The sequence below is a fragment of the Trichosurus vulpecula genome, chromosome 4 (assembly GCF_011100635.1).
Source record: "Trichosurus vulpecula isolate mTriVul1 chromosome 4, mTriVul1.pri, whole genome shotgun sequence".
Classification (NCBI taxonomy): Eukaryota; Metazoa; Chordata; class Mammalia; order Diprotodontia; family Phalangeridae; genus Trichosurus; species Trichosurus vulpecula.
In genome coordinates this window covers 120,195,933-120,216,888 of record NC_050576.1, presented here as the reverse complement: position 1 = coordinate 120,216,888, position 20,956 = coordinate 120,195,933, and the positions used below count along the sequence as shown (strand labels likewise).

At 37.8% G+C, this 20,956-nt stretch overlaps 1 protein-coding gene across 1 annotated transcript in view; it reads left to right on the top strand.

The window, feature by feature from the left end:
* USH2A (usherin) overlaps window positions 1–20,956 on the top strand; it is a 991,863-nt gene that overhangs the window by 119,174 nt on the left and 851,733 nt on the right. Inside the window, exons 9-10 of the mRNA XM_036755334.1 lie at window positions 3,975–4,170; window positions 6,316–6,446. Of these exons, the coding sequence (XP_036611229.1) occupies window positions 3,975–4,170; window positions 6,316–6,446 (327 nt within the window). The remainder of the gene's footprint in view (window positions 1–3,974; window positions 4,171–6,315; window positions 6,447–20,956) is intronic.

Sequence of the window (20,956 nt, the reverse complement as noted above, 5' to 3'; positions counted from 1 at the left end):
ATAGGTCCTTAATCAATGCCCACTGGAATAAGTTGACTTGAATCCAGATCAATTGCTACTATTTAGCATCCAGTTGATGTAGATCCAGAAATGATGGGATTCTATTAACTCAGTGAAAATTCAAATGCAAATAAAGCATCTCTTTGGGTCATTTCCTTGTGTCTGCTTTAGCTAATTGTGTTTCATCATGATTTCTCTCTGGAAAGGATATAAGAAAGAATGAGTATTTGTATTAAAAATGCTAAAAAAAAATCTGGTATTTTTGGATGAAAGCAGCTTATTTGTAGTTAGAACCATCATTCTACTTGAGTGGCAAAATATTCTTAAGTTAATAGGCTTTTAGACAGCAAGAACTGTATCTTGGTAGTGTTGGCTATAGTGCATTGCCAACGTCACGTACTTATTAAGTGGAGATGATGATCGATATACTGGATGTAGGTAGGTCTATTATCATTTTGCAAATTCAGATTTTTTTTTAAAATTTTAGGGCAAGATCCAGACTCTTTTGAGAAGAATAAAAATGTGTCTGCAATAGACACAATTAAATTCAAAAGATTTTGCAACTGCATAATTTACCCCATCAGCTTCTATAGTCAAAGCCAAAAATTGAACAACAGTGAGAGGTTCCACAAGCGCTGTGTGTAGTTGCTCTCCAGAAGACAAACTACACATGTAATCACTCTGACAGGGCCCATAGGTTGCACATCCATCACCTACATCATCTTCTATTCAAAAAAGCAACACTCAAAGAATAAAAGTAATACTGTCAGGGGAGCAATGTCTTCAATTATGAAGAATAATTATGAAGGAAATGAAAAAGACTTGAGGCATTTTCTCCCAGTCCCATTCCTCACTTGGCCAAGGCTTGACAATGGGATGAGGGCAATAGAAACGAATGAACTGAAGAGTCAGCTACGTTTCCTGCTATGTTCCTCATGTCTCCATGAAAGCTAATGTCTCAGTTTAGCTTTGTCTTGGACACCAGTGTGGGAATCAGTTATTTTATCATTCTGTTTGGCTTTATCACGAAGAATGCTCCCAGTGGATCATAACCCTTTGTGAAGACCATGGTGGATACTGCCCCCCTAGGGCCACCAATGAGACTGCTTGCATTCTGAGCCAGTGACTGAAACCCTGGGGCACAACCAATACAGTGGTTAGGAAAATGATAGTGAGTTAGTGTGCTTCAGGCATAATTGCCACACTACAACACAACTCTACCTAGTCTCACTATTCCTAGCTAGGAAGTAACAGTGAACAGGGTAGTCAGAGATAACACACAGGATGGGAGAAGATTTTTAGCACACTCTTACAGTGACTGCTCAGAGTTGTTTCCTCTTTATTTCTTTTTAGGGCATAATTATCAGTGATATAGCCAACCATCTTAAAAAAAAGGGCAGGTTCTTTTTTCTGCAATTGAGTAGGAAGGAGGAAAGGAAAAATACATTAATTAAGTTCTGTGCCAGGAACTAGTCTAAGTGCTTTACAAATACTATCTTATTTCATGCTCATGCTTGAGACTAGGTGATATTATTATCCTCATTTTCCATTTGAGGAAACTGAGGCAAACAGGCAAATTGACCAGTGTCCCATAGCTAGTTAGTATCTGAGGCTGAATTTCAACTCAGGTCTTCCTGATTCCTGATTTAGCCCTCTAGCCACTGAACCACTTATTTAACTTAAATTTAAAAAATTAATACTTCAAAAATGAATAGTTAATTATTTTATTTTAACTCTTTTCTCTTTTAAATTATTTAGATATTTTTCACAGGGAAAGTAATGTAGAGGCAACACATTGAGGAAAGAATGCTAGACCTGAAGTCATGAGACTTCTACTGATTCCCTATCACCTTCAGGATCAAATATTAAATCCTCTGTTTGGCATTAAATGTCCTTCATCATCTGGTCCCCTCCTACCTTTTCAGTCTCCTTATACCTTATGCCTCTCCATGTGTGGTGCAATCTAATGGTAATAGCCTACTTGCTCTTCCTTGAACAAAACACTCCATTTCTCAACTCTCCACATTTCAACCATGTGTCCCCCATGCCAGAAATGATTTCCTTTATCTCTGCTTCTTGGTTCCTTCAAATCCCAGCTATAAACCCACTTTCTATGGGAAGTCTTTCCCAGTCCCCCTTAATTTTAGTACCTTCTGTCAGTTGATTATCTCTAATTTATGCTGTCTATAACTTGGTTGTATGTAGTTGTTTGCATGTTGTCTTCCTCATTAGATTGTAAGCCCCTTGAGAGTAGAGACTGTCTTGCTTTTCTTCATGTCTCCAGTGTTTAGCTTGCTGCCTTGCACATAGATACATAGTAAATATTTATTGACTGACTGACTACCTTACATATGAAAAGTGCTTTGTGAACCTTAAAGTGCAATGTGTTACTATTATGAAGTATAGTGGGCAAAATTTCCATTAAAATGTCAAAATTATGACTTTGTTCACAGTTTATTTTTTCATTGAAACTCTGGAAAAAAATATCAATTGCTCCAAACCAGAAAATACCACCTACAAAAAATAGCTCATTATGGGGAAATATTTTTAGTCCAACTTCAGGTTTGACTTCCACTAGATAAATTTTTTAAAAAATTTATTTATTTTTAGATTTCAACAGTTCCACAAGTTTTGAGTTTTAAATTTTCTCCCTCTCCTCTCCCCTCCCCAAGATGGCACACAATCTGATATAGGCTTTACATATACATTCACATGAAACATATTTTCACATTAGTCATGTTGTAAAGAAGAATTATAACCAATGGAATGAACCATGAGAAAGAAGAAACAAAACAAAAAAGAGAGAGCAAATAGTGTCCATCAACTGCATTCAGACTCCGTAATTCTTTCTCTGGATATGGATAGCATTTTTGGAGTTGCCTTAGTACCTTCCGTTGCTGAGAAGAGCTAAGTCTATCAAAGTTAGTTATCATACAGTATAGCTGTAACTGTGTACAATGTTCTCCTGGTTCTGCTCCCCTCATTCAGCATCAGTTCATATAAATCTTTCCAGGTTTTTCTGAAGTCAGTCTGCTCATCATTTTTTTTATAGCACAATAATATTCCATTACATTCATATGCCACAACTTGTTCATCCATTCCCCAATTGATGGGCATCCCCTCAATTTCCAATTCTTTGCTGCCACAAAAAAGAACTGCTATAAATATGTTTGTACGTGTGGGTCATTAAATTTAATACATATCTCCACTCATCCCGTTAGTAAATGGCTCCTATCATGGAGGGCAGGAAATTGACAGTCTTTCAGATTTTATTCCAACCTTTACATTTCCTGAGTCTGAAATTCCAATGCCATGGGCATATGATCTTTTTTAAAAGAGTAGTATAGACATTTTGAGAAGTTATAATAATGCTTTCATACCAGGAATGGTATAAATGATTATTTTAGGGTATTTCATTGCACTTAAATAGTTTTTTTAGTCTCTTCCTGAATTAGACATTGCATATCAAAGAGTCCAGGTCAAATTATGTCAATTTTGATATCTGGACAAAATTTTAAGTTTTTAGATTATTTAGCTTTTAAACCAACCAGTCCAATAAATTTGGGAATATATACATAGATACATATTTCATTGCTGTTACAAAAAGCCAACTATCATAGAGAATCGCTATATTTTTCTGGAACATTGTACTTGGGAAGTAGAGATTTTGATTTAGTCTCTACCATTAGTATATATGCTCTCTGAGGTCAGGACTATTCATTTTTGTTGTTATATCCTCACAACCTAGCCTAGTGCCTTGCACAGAGTAGGGACAATGCTTAATTAAAAACATTGTCCAAAGGAAAATGAATACATTATCTCCATGGTATAAATTTAAATCTACACAGTCCTTTGGGTTTGATTTTCTGATATTATTGTTACCGTGTGAAAGATGCTAATGTCTTAAGTGGATAATCTCAGCACCTGTAAAGTAACCTCCCCAGCAACATTTTTTTCTCTCGTTTTTCCTTTAGTGTGATCGTTGCTTGCCCCTTTATAATGATAAGCCCTTTCATCAAGGAGACCAAGTTCATGCTTTCAATTGTAAACCTTGTCAATGCAACAACCATTCAAGAAGCTGTCACTATGATGTGACAATGGACCCTTTTCCTGATGAATACCATCGAGGTGGGGGTGGAGTTTGTGAGAACTGTCAGCATGATACTACAGGTAACTAGCAATTTAAATGGATCATTTCACCTATGTATTTTTATAAGATATATTAGGATCACTTCAAATTACCTTAGTGGTATATTTCGCATGGAAAAACAATGTCCACGTTGTAAGGTTTGAACTAGCTCCCTAAAGCAGACCAAGCAGATTGCTAGAATACCAAGCTACTGCTTGGCTCCTTCCCTTCACTGGAAAACTGCAGTAAGATAGATTATCCTACTGGTCCCCAAGTCAATACTCAATTCTGGATACTTTCATCATGAACTATCATACATAGTTGACATTACAGTGCCCTTTAATGTTTACAAAGCACTTTCCATATATTATCTCAGTTGATCCACGTAACACTGTGATGTAGGGGCTATTATTATCTCCATCTTTCGGATAACGAAACTGAGGATGAGAGGTTAAATGGCTTGCTCAGGGTCATACAGCTAGTAAGTCATTGAAACAGGCTGTAAACTTAGGTCTTCTTGACTTCCAGTCTAGCACTCCATTCACTAATTCCTTAATCCACCCAGCAGCCCATAATCATATCATTCAATGAGCATATATCACTAAAAACAAGTTTGGTTATTGTATTTTTGTCTTCCATTATATGTTCTGTTTCTCCTGAGGTTATGTTTAAGTGATTATTAAAAGCTAGATTTGGTTTACAGAGTAGTGATACGGGAAGACATATATTTCAAAACAGTTAATTTAATGCAGAAGTTAAATGAAAATATTACTCAGCCAAACCTTTGGTTTTGATCACTGAGAACTTATCTCAAATGTGAACAGTTCTTAAAGAGCAGAAGTAGCTTGGTTTCTCAAATGGTTTGGTAGAACTCACCAATTCAGTGTACGTTTACATCATGTCTGTTCAAGCAACTATGCCAGGTGATAGAGACATATGAAAAAAATGGCCACCTTTGCTGAGAAAACTGGCAAGGAAGCCCCTCTCTAATTCATGAAGTCAGAATATAGTAGGCATCTCTTAATGGAATTGTTGCCCAGTAACAACCTAGTAATCATATATTTTTTTTTTACTCTGGGAATAAGGTATGCAAATAATAAGATGTTTGAATACTCTTTACATAGCCTTCAAAGAAACCTAAAAGATAATGTGAGTATCTGCAAATACATTTTCACTGACCTCCAAAGGACAAATAGATAACGTCTTACAAATATCTAAAATACATCTTAATTTAAAAATGATTGACTGTGAAGATGGTGGTTCATTTGAGGATGCTTGTTATTTTAAGTCTTTTCCCAAATGGTAGGTTTTCTTTTGAGTGAGTTTGCTTACTTTTTAATGTTGGGTTAATGATGGCAACATGTCTGGGGAGTTAGAGGAAATGCCAGGCTTTAGGCTTCACCGTGAGTAATGCTAGAGACTTGAATGACCTTTCGTAAGTCTTTGAAACTTTCATTCTTTTTTTTGTTTGTTTTCATTTTGTAAAATGGTGACAGTCTCCTACAGTGAAGTGATGAAGTGATGAGTTCTAATTAACAACTTGTAAATCAACAGAATATCCTTGAATACTAAGACAATATATCAGAGTAGTATAAGAAAATGGTAATATTTTTTATCTTCACATTTTATTCAAAAACTACAAATTTGCCAAAGTATTCTTCCCTGATACTGAAAGCAGTGTACCCTATCTTTCTAGTTACAAAATTATGTTATGTTAATACCATTCCTCTTTTCACAAAAAGACCCATTTCTGGTAAAAAATAATTACTTTTAAATGTAAGACTTAAGCCTATACTTCATGTTAAGGCCCAGAACTTCATATACCACATACTTAGATAATTTTCATATTTCATCTAGATTATATGACTGGCACTGAAAATAAAGAAAAGTTTTAGGTTCAAAGCTAACTCTTTCAAAATATATAGACATTCACAAAGCAGAGCTTTTATAGAAGTGTGGTATTATATAACAGATGGAAGTTTAATGAAGTAAAACACAGTTTGTAACAGGTTCATTGTTTCATATGCTCTGGATCACTAAATTGGCAGGTAGAGATGAAAGGTGCATTAAAATGGACGTCCTGAAAATTATAGAATTCTCTCAAAGGAATAGAGTCTTTAATTTTGAATTATGCAGCTGATATTAATGAATTGGAAGCCATAATGCATAACCTTTCCTTGATGCAGGAAGAAACTGTGAGCTGTGTAAGGATTACCTTTTCCGACGAGTGGGTGCCGATCCGTCAGCCAAAGATATTTGCAAACCCTGTGATTGTTATGAAGTTGGCACGAAAAATGGCAGCCTCCTTTGTAATCAGGTTTGTGTCTCCAGTATTGAGAATAAGAAATTACTCCTTCACTCAGAAATATTTTGGAAGAACTTTGTACCAGAGGATAGATAGACATATGCATATGCTGGGAAGATTTGCCATTTTAAAGTCATAACTGTTTTAGAAAGTCTCCAAAAATAGCCCTTCAAGTTATGAAACTTGGGGCTAGTTTGTATGTTCCTCACACATTAGAAATGTGCATTGCATCTTTGCCAGAATAAAAGAGGGGTTCTTAACCTAGGGTGCACAGTTCCGTAAAATGCAATTCTATCATCGATAGGTTTTAAGGGGTCTGTGAACTTGTAACATTTTTAAGTGTATTTTTTCATAACTGATTTCTTTTATAATTCTGTGTATTCTTTTTTATATTCATTTAAAAATTAATTTGAAAAGTTGATCATAGCTTTCACCAGACTACCAAAGAGGGCTATGACACAAAAATAGGTCATGAAACCATAGCCTAAGAAATGTCAAGAAAGCTTTTCTAAAGTGCACTCAGTCTATGCCATGTGCTCATAGGTGGAATTATATTATAATGATGTCATTCTGGTATATGTGTTGGACACAGATCAAAATGAATACATCTTATACTAAATTCTATGAGATATCAAAGGATCCAATGTATTTATTATTAGAAATGGTTGCTGAAGAAATTAGAAGTCATGATAGTATTGCTTTTAAACCTCTGGAACCCATCTCTTCTTTGTTTAATATCTTCTAGATTAATCCAATAAAAGAGGTCTAAGCTATGTATTTTAGTATTGCTACATTCTTGGAACTTGAGTTTATTCTATGGTGATGATGCTTTGCCAGTCCCCCTTAAGGACTGCTTAGTCCATTCTTTAAGTTAGGTAAATCTGATGCAAATTGCTATGTATTTTTCAGGTAGGATCTTGAAAATGGAAGATTAGGCTACTTTAGTGTTTTTAATAATATAGTTTAATGCAAATAAATATAAAATTATGAAAATGATTGTGAGCAATCTTAAATACAAAAAATGAATTCAATGCCTGGATGAATGTCCAGTAATAAAGTATTTACCTGTTTGGATGAAAACAGTTAACCATGTATCAGTTATAGAAAATATGAAGGAAATATTTTAGCTCCATTATGAAGAAAATAAGCTATTGGCAACAAATTTTGTACTAATGCTTCTGATAGTTATTTAGCACTACTTTATAAAATGTTCCATGTAGATCTAGAGACAATTATAGTGATCATAGAGTATTAATAGCAATACATCCTATGCAGCCCCCAAAAGGAGAAATTGAGAGAAGTAATTAGCACCGTCAACTTAGAGTGTTCGTGGATTTAAAAATTGAAGGAGAAGAGCCTTATATAAAATGATAAAACATAACCACTTAATGGAAAGAGGACTAATTGTGGAGTCAACAGACTATGGTTTAAATACGTGCTTTGCCTTTCTGCCTCTATTCTTGGGCAAATCACAGGAGCCTATTTGAGCCTCAGTTTCTTTATTTGTGAGGTGAGGTAATTGGACTAAATGATCTCTAGGGTACCTTACAATTTTAAATCTGTGATCCCTGGGTTACACCATTAAAACTTGGAAACTTAGGGTAAAATCCAAGAGAGCGTCCACAATCAATACAACTTTAAGGCTGAGGCTGGAATCTTCTTCCCTGCCTCCCTGAAGAGAGGCATTTATTGCCTGTCCACATCAGTAAACTAAACTGCTTTGGACAGTATCATGTTTAGCATGTGACTAAAATTAGGTATGATGTTTAGTGACACTGTTGGTTTTGATTTGGGGCACTCTTGCCATCCCACCTGAAGCTAAACCTTCCCATATGCATTGTTTCCCACTGAAATCCGTGATTGTTTTGTCTTTCTAGTTCTGACTCCAGCACTTGGCAGAGTTTATGACACATAGCACTTAACACATAAAATATTTTTTCATTCATTTGTAGATAATGACAGAAACTTTGCTTTTAGATGCCAATGAGTCATAGTAACAAATGAGATACAAGAGCAGGTAGTTAGAAGATGTTTTGACCCCAACTCATGTTAAGATTTCTGAGCAATAATTTGCCCTACAGGGTAAATAAATTATACAATTTCAGTATTTCACATTTGGAAGAGACTTCAGCTGCCATACGATTCAATACACACTTATTTATTTATTTATTTAATATATTTAGTTTTCAGGATTGATTTTCACAAGAGTTTGAATTACAAATTTTCTCCCCATTTCTACCCTCCCCCCCACTCCAAGATGGCATATATTCTGATTGCCCTGTTCCCCAGTCAGCCCTCCCTTCTGTCACCCCACTCCCCTCCCATCCCCTTTTCCCTTCCTTTCTTGTAGGGCAAGATAAATTTCTATGCCCCATTGCCTGTGTATCTTATTTTCTAGTTGCATGCAAAAACTTTTTTTTTGTTTTTGAACATCTGTTTTTAAAACTTTGAGTTCCAAATTCTCTCCCCTCTTCCCTTCTCACCCACCCTCCCTAAGAAGTCAAGCAATTCAACATAGGCCACGTGTGTATCATTATGTATAACCCTTCCACGATACTCATGTTGTGAAAGACTAACTATATTTTGCTCCTTCCTCACCTATCCCCCTTTATTGAATTTTCTCCCTCAACCCTATCCCCTTTCGCAAGTGTTTGTTTTTGATTACCTCCACCCCCATCTGCCCTCCCTTCTATCATCCCTCCTTTTTTTTGTCTTCTTCCTTCTTCTTTCCTGTGGGGTAAGATACCCAATTGAGTATCTATGGTATTCCCTCCTCAGGCCAAATCTGATGAGAGCAAGATTCACTCATTCCCCCCTCACCTGCCTTATCTTCTCTTCCTATGGAACTGCTTTTTCTTGCCACTTTTATGCAAGATAATTTACCCCATTCTATCTCTCCCTATCTCCCTCTCTCAATATATTCCTCTCTCATCCCTTAATTTGATTTTATTTCTTTTAGATATCTTCCCTTCATCTTCAACTCACCCTGTGCCTGCTCTCTCTCTCTCTCTCTCTCTCTCTCTCTACATATATATATATACATATATATATATATATGCACATACGTGTATACATACATACATATTCACTTATACATATATATACATAAACATATATATATATATATATATATATATGCATATTCCCTTCAGCTACCCTAATACTGAGGTCTCATGAATCATACACATCATCTTTCCATGTAGGAATGTAAACAAAACAGTTCACCTTTAGTAAGTCCCTTGCAATTTCTTTTTCTTGTTCTTTTTCTTGATTACCTTTTCATGCTTCTCTTGATTCTCGTGTTTGAAAGTCAAATTTTCTATTCAGCTCTGGTCTTTTCACTGAGAAAGCTTGAAAGTCCTCTATTTTATTGAAAATCCATATTTTGCCTTGGAGCATGATACTCAGTTTTGCTGGGTAGGTGATTCTCGGTTTTAATCCTAGCTCCTTTGACCTCCAGAATATTGTATTCCAAGCCCTTCAATCTCTTAGTGTAGAAGCTGCCAGATCTTGGGTTATTCTGATTGTGTTTCTACAATACTCAAATTGTTTCTTTCTGACTGCTTGCAGTATTTTCTCCTTCATCTGGGAGCTCTGGAATTTGGCATCAATATTCCTAGGAGATTTCTTTTTGGGATCTATTTGAGGAGGCGATCGGTGGATTCTTTCAATTTGTATTTTGCCCTGTGGCTCTAGAATATCAGGGCAGTTCTCCTTGATAATTTCTTGAAAGATGATATCTAGGCTCTTTTTTTGATCATGGCTTTCAGGTAGTTCAATAATTTTTAAATTATCTCTCCTGGATCTATTTTCCAGGTCAGTGGTTTTTCCAATGAGATATTTGACATTGTCTTCCATTTTTTCATTCCTTTGGTTCTGTTTTATAATATCTTGATTTCTCATCAAGTCACTAGCTTCCACTTGTTCCAATCTAATTTTTAAGGTGGTATTTTCTTCAGTGGTCTTTTGGACCTCCTTTTCCATTTGGCTAATTCTGCCTTTCAAGGCATTCTTCTCCTCATTGGCTTTTTGGAGCTCTTTTGCCATTTGAGTTAGTCTATTTTTTAAGGTGTTGTTTTCTTCAGTATATTTTTCAGTATTTTTTTTGGGTCTCCTTTAGCAAGTCATTGACTTGTTTTTCATGGTTTTCTTGCATCCTTCTCATTTCTCTTCCCAATTAACTCAATCCACACTTAACACAAATTCTCTTTATAATGTCCCTAGCAAACAGTTATTCATCCTGAGACAGCCCATTCCACATTTGGACAGCTCTGGTTTAGAAGTTTTTCCTTATATCAAGCCAATGTTTGCCTCTTTGTAACTTCCATCAATTTCCTTGGTTCTGCTTTTTGGAGCCTAAGGATGCTGTTTGGTCTTTTAGTTGTGTCCAATGCTTCGTGACCCCATGGACTTATCCATGGTGTTTTCTTGCAAAGATACTGAAGTCATTTGCCATTTCCTTCTACAGCATGTTGCCATTTTATAGGTGAGAAACTTGCCCAGGATCACACAGCTAGTAAGTGCTTGAGGTCGGATTTGAATGCAGATCTTCTGACTCTAGACCCAGTGCTTTGTCTACTGCACCCATAGTCAAATATAGTAAGTGTAAATCCTTTTTCGTATGACAGTGGGAATAGCAATACCTTTGGAATTAGAAAACTTTTATTGAAATCTTTTTTCTGACACTAACTGCCTGTATGACATTGGGCTTTTCTGACCCTTGGTTTCTTCACTGGATAAATAAGGGTGTTGGACTACACAGCCTCCAAGGTCCTCTGAAGTCTTTTCCTTTTCTATGTCTCTGATTTCTATGATTCTTCAAATACCTGAAGAGAATTATCATGTCATGTACCTCTCCCAAGTCTTTTCTTTTCCAGGCTAAGTATCTCTGGTTCTGTCAGACTATCTTCATATGGCATGAACTTGAAGCTAACAATGAATTGCATCATAAGAAGGATCTCCCAGAGGTCAAGTGACTTGGCCAAGGCCATAGGTAGGAAGTGGTAGATCTAGAATTTGAATAAAGAGCCTCTCGCTCAAGGTTTTCGATTTTTTTGTCCATCGCTGAAAATATTCAAGAAGAGTCTGTTTGACCACGTGAAAAGTATGATGTAGCTAGGATTCCTGTCTTGCTTGAGAGGATGGATTAAATGACTCCTGAGGCCCTTTCTGATTCAATCTTTGATTCTATTACTTTTACTTTTCTCAGTAACCAGGGATGACAAAAACAAGAAGAAAAATTGCAGGATTTTTTTGTCATCATTACCATCATTATCCTTAAAATAATACTTAAATAGATCAGGGATCTAAACAATGTTGATATTCTCTTCAATTTTAAAGTCTGTGATCCTCACAGGCTTTATTGTTCTGAGCTATATCCACCCATAAATCTTCCATCAAGGAAGGATCTACTTAATGTACTGACAGGCTTCCTCTTTCTCTCTCTCTCTCTCTCCCTCTCTCTCTCTCTCTCTCTCTCTCCCTCCCTCTCCCTCTCCCTCTCCCTCCCTTCCTCCCTCTCCCTCTCCCCCTCCCCACCCCGGTGTGTGTGTACACACCAATGTAACCTTTGGGATGTCTATCAGTTATCCCTTGCTTTCCTAATATGATAATCCTTTTCTAATTTTAAATATCATGGATAATAACTTTTATGCCATGTTTAGTGGGAGAGTCATCTTTAGTAATCTGCTACTTCTCTATAACTATGTCATAACCAAGATATTTATATCTGAAAATTTGATTATAAATGTACGATATGGTTATTAATTTCTAAACTTCATGCTAACCTGAGCAATAAGAATTTTTTTTCACTTAAAAATAGCTTTCCCCCTTTGAAGATCAAAGGCCAGAATACTTTGATGCATATTGTTTAACTAATCTTCAAGAGAAAACCTGTGAGATTATTTTTGTTGTTGTTCAGTCATTTTCAATCATGTTCAAGTCTTCACAGCCCCATCTGAGGTTTTCTTGGCAAGGATACTGGGATGGTTAGCCATTTCTTTCTTTAGTTCATTTTACAGATGAGGAAACTGAGGCAAACAGCATTAAGTGACTTGTCCAAGGTCATACAGCTGGTAAGTTTGAAGCCAAATTTGAACTCAGGAATATAAATCTTCCTGACTCTAGGCTCAGCACTCTATCCATTGTGTCACTTAGCTGCCCTGTGAGAGATTATACTTTTCAGTTTTCCGTGAAGTCTATAAATGGAACCATGTTTACTACAGAGTCAAAGAAATAGATAATAAATAGCTCGCATTCATGTAGTGCTCTAAGGTTTGCAAAGTGCTTCACAAATATTATCACCTTTTTAACTTTACAACATTGCTAGGAAGTAAATGCCATTATTATTACCCCCATTTTACAGATAAGGAACTGAGGCACAGAGTGGTTAAGTGAATTGCCCAGGGTCACATAGCTAGGAAGTCTCTGAAGCTGGATTTGAACTCAGGTCTTTTTGAGTCCACATCCAGCCTTCTATTCACTGTGCTGCCTATTTGCCTTCAAATATGCCAAATGCAGTTTGTTGTGTGTGCCTCCCTGTCTGTGTACACATACATACACACACGCATATATACATGTACGTACATGAATATACACACATACACCTATACACATGTATATATAAACAAACATACATATATACACCCATACTTACATATATACATATAATATACATACATGTATACCCAATATATATGCACACATGCACACACATAATCTCCTGAGCGCCAAAGTCCACTGGTATGGAACTCTCAACTTATTCATGGAGATCAATGTCCTGCCACCTGCAGAAGGGTCAGTGCAGGGCTGGTGAGCAAGGAGAGAAGAGAGGTTCACTTTCTTTGAGCTCTCGAGTGTCTTTGCTCTTTTGTCTCTGCGGTGGCTTTAGGCACGTCTGGCTTCCAGCTTTGAGAGAGAAGATGTGTGATGTGAACTTCACTTGAAGTCACTGAAGGGAGAAGAAGACTCTGGGAAGAGGCTGACATGAGAGTCATAGCAGTCCCCATCATTTCCCTATTCCCAGCTTGCTGCACTGGAAACTTGGGGGAATTTCCTCTTTGGGTGAAACCTGGAACTAACTCTCTCAGTTGAGCTGTTATACCTTGCTCCCAATGGGAGAGCTCCTCCACTTTGTACTGTCTAATATGTTGTTGAGTTTCAGTCATATTCAACTCTCTAACCCCATTTTGGGGTTTTCTTGCCAAAGATAACAGAGTGGCTTTCTGTTTCCTTCTCCAGCTCATTTTTCAGATGAGGAAATGGAGGCAAACAGGGTTGAGTGACTTGCCCAGGGTCTAGTAAGAATCTCAGGATAGATTCGAATTCATGAAAATGAGTCTTCTTGATTCCAAGCCCAGCGCTCTATCCATTGAGCCACCTAACTGCCCATTGTCTAGTCTAGTATATGTTATCCTTTAAATGCTTTGATTTCTGTTTTGCTGTTGACTTGGATAAGTAGGTTTCTTTGTTACTTACTATGTGTGTTTGTTGTGGAACTGATATTTGGTGGGAAAGTGGTTATGCCTTGGATATAAAGCTCGAGGTTTCCTTTCACACTTAATGAATATGATCAGAAATTTAGCTTGAACCTGAAGACTATATCTTCCAGACAAAAATATTTAAGGGAAACAGATTTCTAGCCCAGTATCCCAACTCTCTAAGAAGAGCAGAGTGTCCAAGCTGCTGACCTCAACCTCTTGCTTCCTCTCCTTGAAGGAAATACATTTTCCCTTAGAGTAGGATGGAGGGAGAAGAGGCTAGAGATATTTATTCTGCCTCCTTTCAAGGCACATAAGGATATTCCTATGCTATGTGTGTGTGGGGATGACCTTACTGCATTTGTATGTTGCTATTCAGTCATTTTTCAGTCATGTCTGATTCTTTGTGACCCTACACGAGGTTTTCTTGCCAAAGATATTGAAAGGTTTGTCATTTCCTTCATGACCTCATTTTACAGATGAGAAAACTGAGGCAAATAGGGTTAAGTGACTTACCTAGGGTAACACAGCTAGTAAGTATCTGAGTTCAGATTCAAAGTCAGGTCTTCCTGAATCTAGGCCCAGCACTCTATTCACTGCACCACCTAGCTGCCTCTTATATTTGTATTTAAGTTACTTTATCATTGAAGAGGCAGCTATCAGAAAGCTAAATTTATTATATGTTTTTGGGTATGCTGACCACCAAGCACACCACAATTGTTTTTCTTCTGGGAAAGGCAGTGTGTTATTTAGTTTTCTTGGAGAATGCAATGAAAGCCTGGTAGGCAAGAGCAGTGTGGTATACTGGAAAGGATGTTGGACCTGAAATGTTGAAAGAATGTTCGAATATTGACTCAATAGAGACTGGCTGCTGATTGATCACTTTTTACCTTTAAATCGATACTACCTACTTCACTGAGAGAAAGATCTCTTTATAAAGTTTTTTAAAAAAATTAGTGTGTTTGAAATGGGAATTCTTATTATTGATCAAATGAAGGATTTAACCTAACTTATTCTCTTATTAAAAAAGAACATTGCATTTATAATCAAGTATCTGGTCTTAGACACTTAATAGCTGTGTGACCCTGGGCAAGTCACTTAACCCTGTTTGCCCCAGTTTCCTCATTTGTAAGATGAGTAGGAGAAGGAAATAGCAAACCACTCCAAGTATCTTTGCTAAAAAACAAACAAACAAAAAACCGAACAAATGGATTCATGAAGAAACGGACATGACTGAAGAACACTTAACAACAAATTTGTAATCAAAGGACATGGGTTTAAATCCTGGCTTTGCTACCTGGGTGATCTTGGCAAAATTATCTCTCTGGCTAGTGGTTTCCTTACCAGAAAAACGGCGTTGAATAAAATAAAGTCTAAAAATACTTCCCTCTAATGTATGATTCCCTTCCTCCTTTGGCCCAAATGATGCGATTCCTCTAAGGTGACTGGGGAAATTTCCATGCAGTCATCTCTCCTGATTGGTTATCAGAAGGGCAAGTTACTGGCCTCTTTTGTGGGAACCTTCTCTGTCCTGAAAACAACATAAAGAACAGAGTAAATGGGTTTTTCTTATGTCAAATAGCTGGAAACATTTGCCTTTGCGTAATCCAAGACTAAACTGTTCTGTAAGAGAGACAGAAGTGTTGACTCTCATTTCCAAAGGGAAAACAGAATAGCTACTAAAAAAGTTGTCAACAGTGTCAGAATTATAAACCGTAAAATCAAATTCAAGGACATTTTAAAAATTCATGCAATTGAAATCCATAATAATATTAGGAAGCACACAGGGAAATTAGGCACTCACTCAAGTCCCATTTTGTTATAATAACTTAGGACATAAGCCAGCCCCAAATGGCCTGAGCGCCTGTGTAGCATACTCTGTATTCTGGAAGGGAACTTTCCCTTTGGCAGTCATTGGAGGCAGTTCAATTCCGTCTTACAAGTGTTGGGATGGCTTCCTTCTGTTCCCAGGAGAAGTGTTGTGAGTCTTCCTTATTTGGATGCCAAGCTCATGAGACTAGCATGGAGCAATGCATGAAGCTACTGAATCCTAAAATTTGAGTGACAAATGGAAACACAGAGAAGATCTCAAGCCCAGAGAAGTGATAGGATATTATAGAGAGGGGAACATTCAGTTTAGGAATAGGTACTGCAGGCTCTGAAGGCCATATAGAAGTTTTGAGGGTTAGACGTGAATCATCTAGGACTTGGCCATGCATTACTTCCCTTTTCAGCCTCTGAGGTCCAGCCAAATGGGTTTTACTATTCCTCATACATGGCCCTCCATCTCTCATCTCCCAGCTTTTGTAATAGTGGATCCTTATGCCTGGAGTGCATTCTCTCAACTTGATCACCTCTTAGTGTAACACAATTCTAGACCCTTCCCATAATTCCTTTGTGTTCACAGGGCTAGTCCCCAGGAGACAGCTACCCCAGATTATAGGTACTCTGTGGGTTTGAGCTTGAAAATTAAAGCTCACAAGTGCCACACTAAGCTTACCTTTAAAAGTTAGCCATTTGACATAATTAGCTCAAAGCAAAGGCATTTATTGAAATGGCACAGAGTGAAGAGTGGTAAAAAGCATTTCCCTGTGAATCAAGAGTGTATTGACAACAAATAGCTGCAAAATCGGTGGAAGCAGGGGCACACACCCAGGCCATCAGTATGGCAGGGTCTTGATGTCCTTGCTCTTTTTGAAGTATCCTCATCTTGCTTTTCCTTGGGGGCAGCATCTCTTCTAAAGACACTCAAATGGAATCTCTGATCCTTCAATCTGGTAACATGCTTTCGACTCCTGGGTGATTTGCAACACTGCCAGATGTCATAGCCAGGGAAGGGAGAGGAAAGAGAAATCCTCTTCCACTTCTGGGCTCTAAAAGAGGTACAGAGAAAAAAATAAAGAGTAATTTCTACTCAAGTATGGGATTCATTCTTCAGAGCTGGCCCTTCTTGCCTATTAGAGAGGACTGTCTTCTCAACTAATTCTTCTTGGAGTGGCTCTTTTGTTCAGACAACCAGATATATGACTAATCTTTAAAACAGTCAATGGCTAATGGTTCTAGAATTCTATTGGTTTGTTGGAGGCATCTCTTTGAATAACTCTTAATTCCTTACACAGCATATAAAGAAATCACTCTAAGTTTTGTGCCCTTATAATCTGAGCCCGTGGCTACTAAACAGCTGCAAAGAGGGAAAACAAATTTAATTTCTAATTAGTTTTGCTACCTTGCCCTTATAAACTGTGATTTCTTGGCAGTTGAGGAGCGGAGCCAAGATGGCGGCTGGAAAGCAGGGACTAGCATGAGCTCCCCGCCAAGTCCCTCCAAAAACCTATAAAAAATGGCCCTGAACCAATTCTAGAACTGCAGAACCCACAAAACAGCAGAGGGAAGCAGGGCTCCAGCCCAGGACAGCCTGGATGGTCTCTGGGTGAGGTCTATCCTGCAGGGAGCTAGGAGCAGAGAGGAGTGGAGCAGAGCAGAGCCCAGCGTGAGTGGCATGGACCAACCAGACCAGGAGCTGGGAAGAGTGTGCCCTAGCGCCCTGAATCAGTGAGCTGCAGCAGGTACCAGACTTCTCAACACACAAATGCCAAAGACAACAGAGAAGGTTAGTGGGAAAAGCTGCAGGGAGTGGAAGGAGTTTGTGGTTCTGCTACTGCCCCAGGGGCAGCGGAGGTGGGGCAGCTACAGAACTACAGCTGCAATTGCTTCTGGCCCCAGGCCCACCTGGTGGGAGGAATTAAGTGGTGGATCAGAGCAGGAGTGAAGAGCCTGCTGAAGATCTAAGCCCAGTCCGGGTTGGGGGTTCTTGGGGAAGGAGGAGTGCTGGTGTGGCAGAGCTGGCACATCCCCCCAAGCATGGAACATAGTTCTCTAAACTCTATAAGCAGTCACACCCCACAGAAAAACTCAAGGGTCAAGTTAGTTGGCTGGGAATATGGCCAGGCAGTGAAAATGCACCCAGATTCAGTCTCAGACTTTGGATTCTTTCTTTGGTGACAATGGAGACCAAAACATACAGACAGAAGAAGTTAACAAAGTCAAAGAGCCACAACAAAAGCCTCCAAGAAAAATATGAACTGGTCCCAGGCCATGGAAGAGCTCAAAAGGGATTTGGAAAAGCAAGTTAGAGAAGTAGAGGAAAAAATTGGGAAGAGAAATGAGAAGGATGCGAGAAAACCATGAAAAACAAGTCAATGACTTGCTAAAGGAGACCCAAAAAAATACTGAAAAATATACTGAAGAAAACACCACCTTAAAAAATAGACTAACTCAAATAGCAAAAGAGCTCCAAAAAGCCAATGAGGAGAAGAATGCCTTGAAAGGCAGAATCAGCCAAATGGAAAAGAAGGTCCAAAAGACCACTGAAGAAAATACTACCTTAAAAATTAGATTGGAGCAAGTAGAAGCTAGTGACTTGATGAGAAATCAAGATATTATAAAACAGAACCAAAGGAATGAAAAAATGGAAGACAATGTGAAATATCTCATTGGAAAACCACTGACCTGAAGAATAGATCCAGGAGAGATAATGTAAAAATTATTGGACTACCTGAAAGCCATGATCAAAAAAAGAGCCTAGATATCATCTTTCAAGAAATTATCAAGGAGAACTGCCCTGATATTCTAGAGCCACAGAGCAAAATACAAATTGAAAGAATCCACCGATCGCCTCCTCAAATAGATCCCCAAAAGAAATCTCCTAGGAATTTTGTCGCCAAATTCCAGAGCTCCCAGATGAAGGAGAAAATACTGCAAGCAGTCAGAAAGAAACAATTTGAGTATTATGGAAACACAATCAGAATAATCCAAGATCTGGCAGCTTCTACATTAAGAGATTGAAGGGCTTGGAATGCAATATTCCAGAGGTCAGTGGAGCTAGGATTAAAACCAAGAATCGCCTACCTAGCAAAACTGAGTATCATGTTCCAAGGCAAAATATGGACTTTCAGTAAAATAGAGGACTTTCAAGCTTTCTCAGTGAAAAGACCAGAGCTGAATAGAAAATTTGACTTTCAAACACAAGAATCAAGAGAAGCATGAAAAGGTAATCAAAAAAAAAGCACAAGAAAAAGAAATTGCAAGGGACTTACTAAAGTTGAACTGTTTTGTTTGTATTCCTACATGGAAAGATGATGTGTATGATTCATGAGACCTCAGTATTAGGGTAGCTGAAGGGAATATGCATATATATATGTTTATGTATATATATATATATATAATATATATGTGAATGTGTGTGTATGTATATATATATGTGTATATATATATATATATATACATATATATGTGTGTATATATACATATATATATATATATATATATATAGAGAGAGAGAGAGAGAGAGAGAGAGAGAGAGCACACGCAGGCACAGTGTGAGTTGTGAGTTGAAGATGAGGGGAAGATATCTAAAAGAAATAAAATCAAATTAAGGGATGAGAGAGGAACATATTGAGAGAGGGAGATAGGGAGAGATAGAATGGGGTGGATTAGATCGCATAAAGGTGGCAAGAGGAAGCATTCTGTGGGGGGAGGGGAGAGGGCAGGTGAGGGAGGAATGAGTGAATCTTGCTCTCATCAGATTTGGCCTGAGGAGGGAATACCATACATACTCAATTGGGTATCTTACCCCACAGGAAAAAAGAGGGAAGAAGATAAAAAAATAAAAGGGGGGGATGATGGAGGGGAGGGCAGATGGGGGTGGAGGTAATCAAAAACAAATACTTTGAAAGGGGACAGGGTCAAAGGAGAAAATTCAATAAAGGGGAATGGATTGGGAAGGAGCAAAATATAGTTAGCCTTTCACAACGAGTATTGTGGAAGGGTTATACATAATGATATGCATGTGGCCTATGTTGAATTGCTTGACTTCTTAGGGAGGGTGGGTGGGAAGGGAAGAGGGGAGAGAATTTGGAACTCAAAGTTTTAAAAACAGATGTTCAAAAACAAAAAAATAAGTTTTTGCATGCAAGTAGAAAATAAGATACACAGGCAATGGGGCATAGAAATTTATCTTGCCCTACAAGAAAGGAAGGGAAAAGGGGATGGGAGGGGAGTGGGGTGACAGAAGGGAGGGCTGACTGGGGAACAGGGCACCAGAATATACGCCATCTTGGAGTGGGGGGGAGGGTAGAAATGGGGAGAAAATTTGTAATTCAAACTCTTGTGAAAATCAATGCTGAAAACTAAATATATTAAATAAATAAATAAAACTGTAATTTCTTCAAGTGAGTTAAGGAGATTCAACTATTTAGGAGTTCCCTGATTATCTCTTCCCTCACTATATTAGAATCTGTGATTTCCTTGAAGACTCGGCTCAAGTGCCATCTTCTGCACGAGACCTTTCCTTATCTCCCTAGCTGCTAATACCCACCCCTGAACCTTGCAAAATTACCTTTTATCTATCTATCATATATTTATATATAAGTTCCTTGAAGGCAGGGTCTGTTTTGCTTTTGTCTTTGTGTCTCTATTACCCCTAGTACAGCGCCTAGCACATACAGAAGGATGTTAATAAATGTGTATGGAAGAGGCCATTCATTATTCGCAAATATTTCTCAGTGGATCAGTTATATGATAATATTTCATTCTGATATTTCATTCAGAGCTTAGCTTACAGCAGGCTTACCTGAATTTTGACTTTGTATGAGATAGAGAACTAAAAGGCAAACATTTATTAAGTGCTTTTTATGTGCCACACAACAGTGCAAGGTCCTGGAAATACATAGACAAAAATGAAACAATCCCTGCTTTCAACAGACTTATATTCTCCTGAGATAAACTGGATACCAAGTGCATGGATCACACACTAGAACACTTGCTCAGATGTGTGTCTGCTTTGTTCCTTTCTCTAAGGTTCTTCTACTAATCAAGAGAGAGCTATCTGAAATTGCTATTTCATGGAGGTCACATTGCATTAGGGTGCAGGAAAGCTCACTAAACTATGTCTTAGAAACTGGAAGTTCCAACCTATGGCATTAAAAAAATAAAGTGGGGAAAGTAAAACTGATGAAACCTGAAGCTTTATTTGGAAATATATAA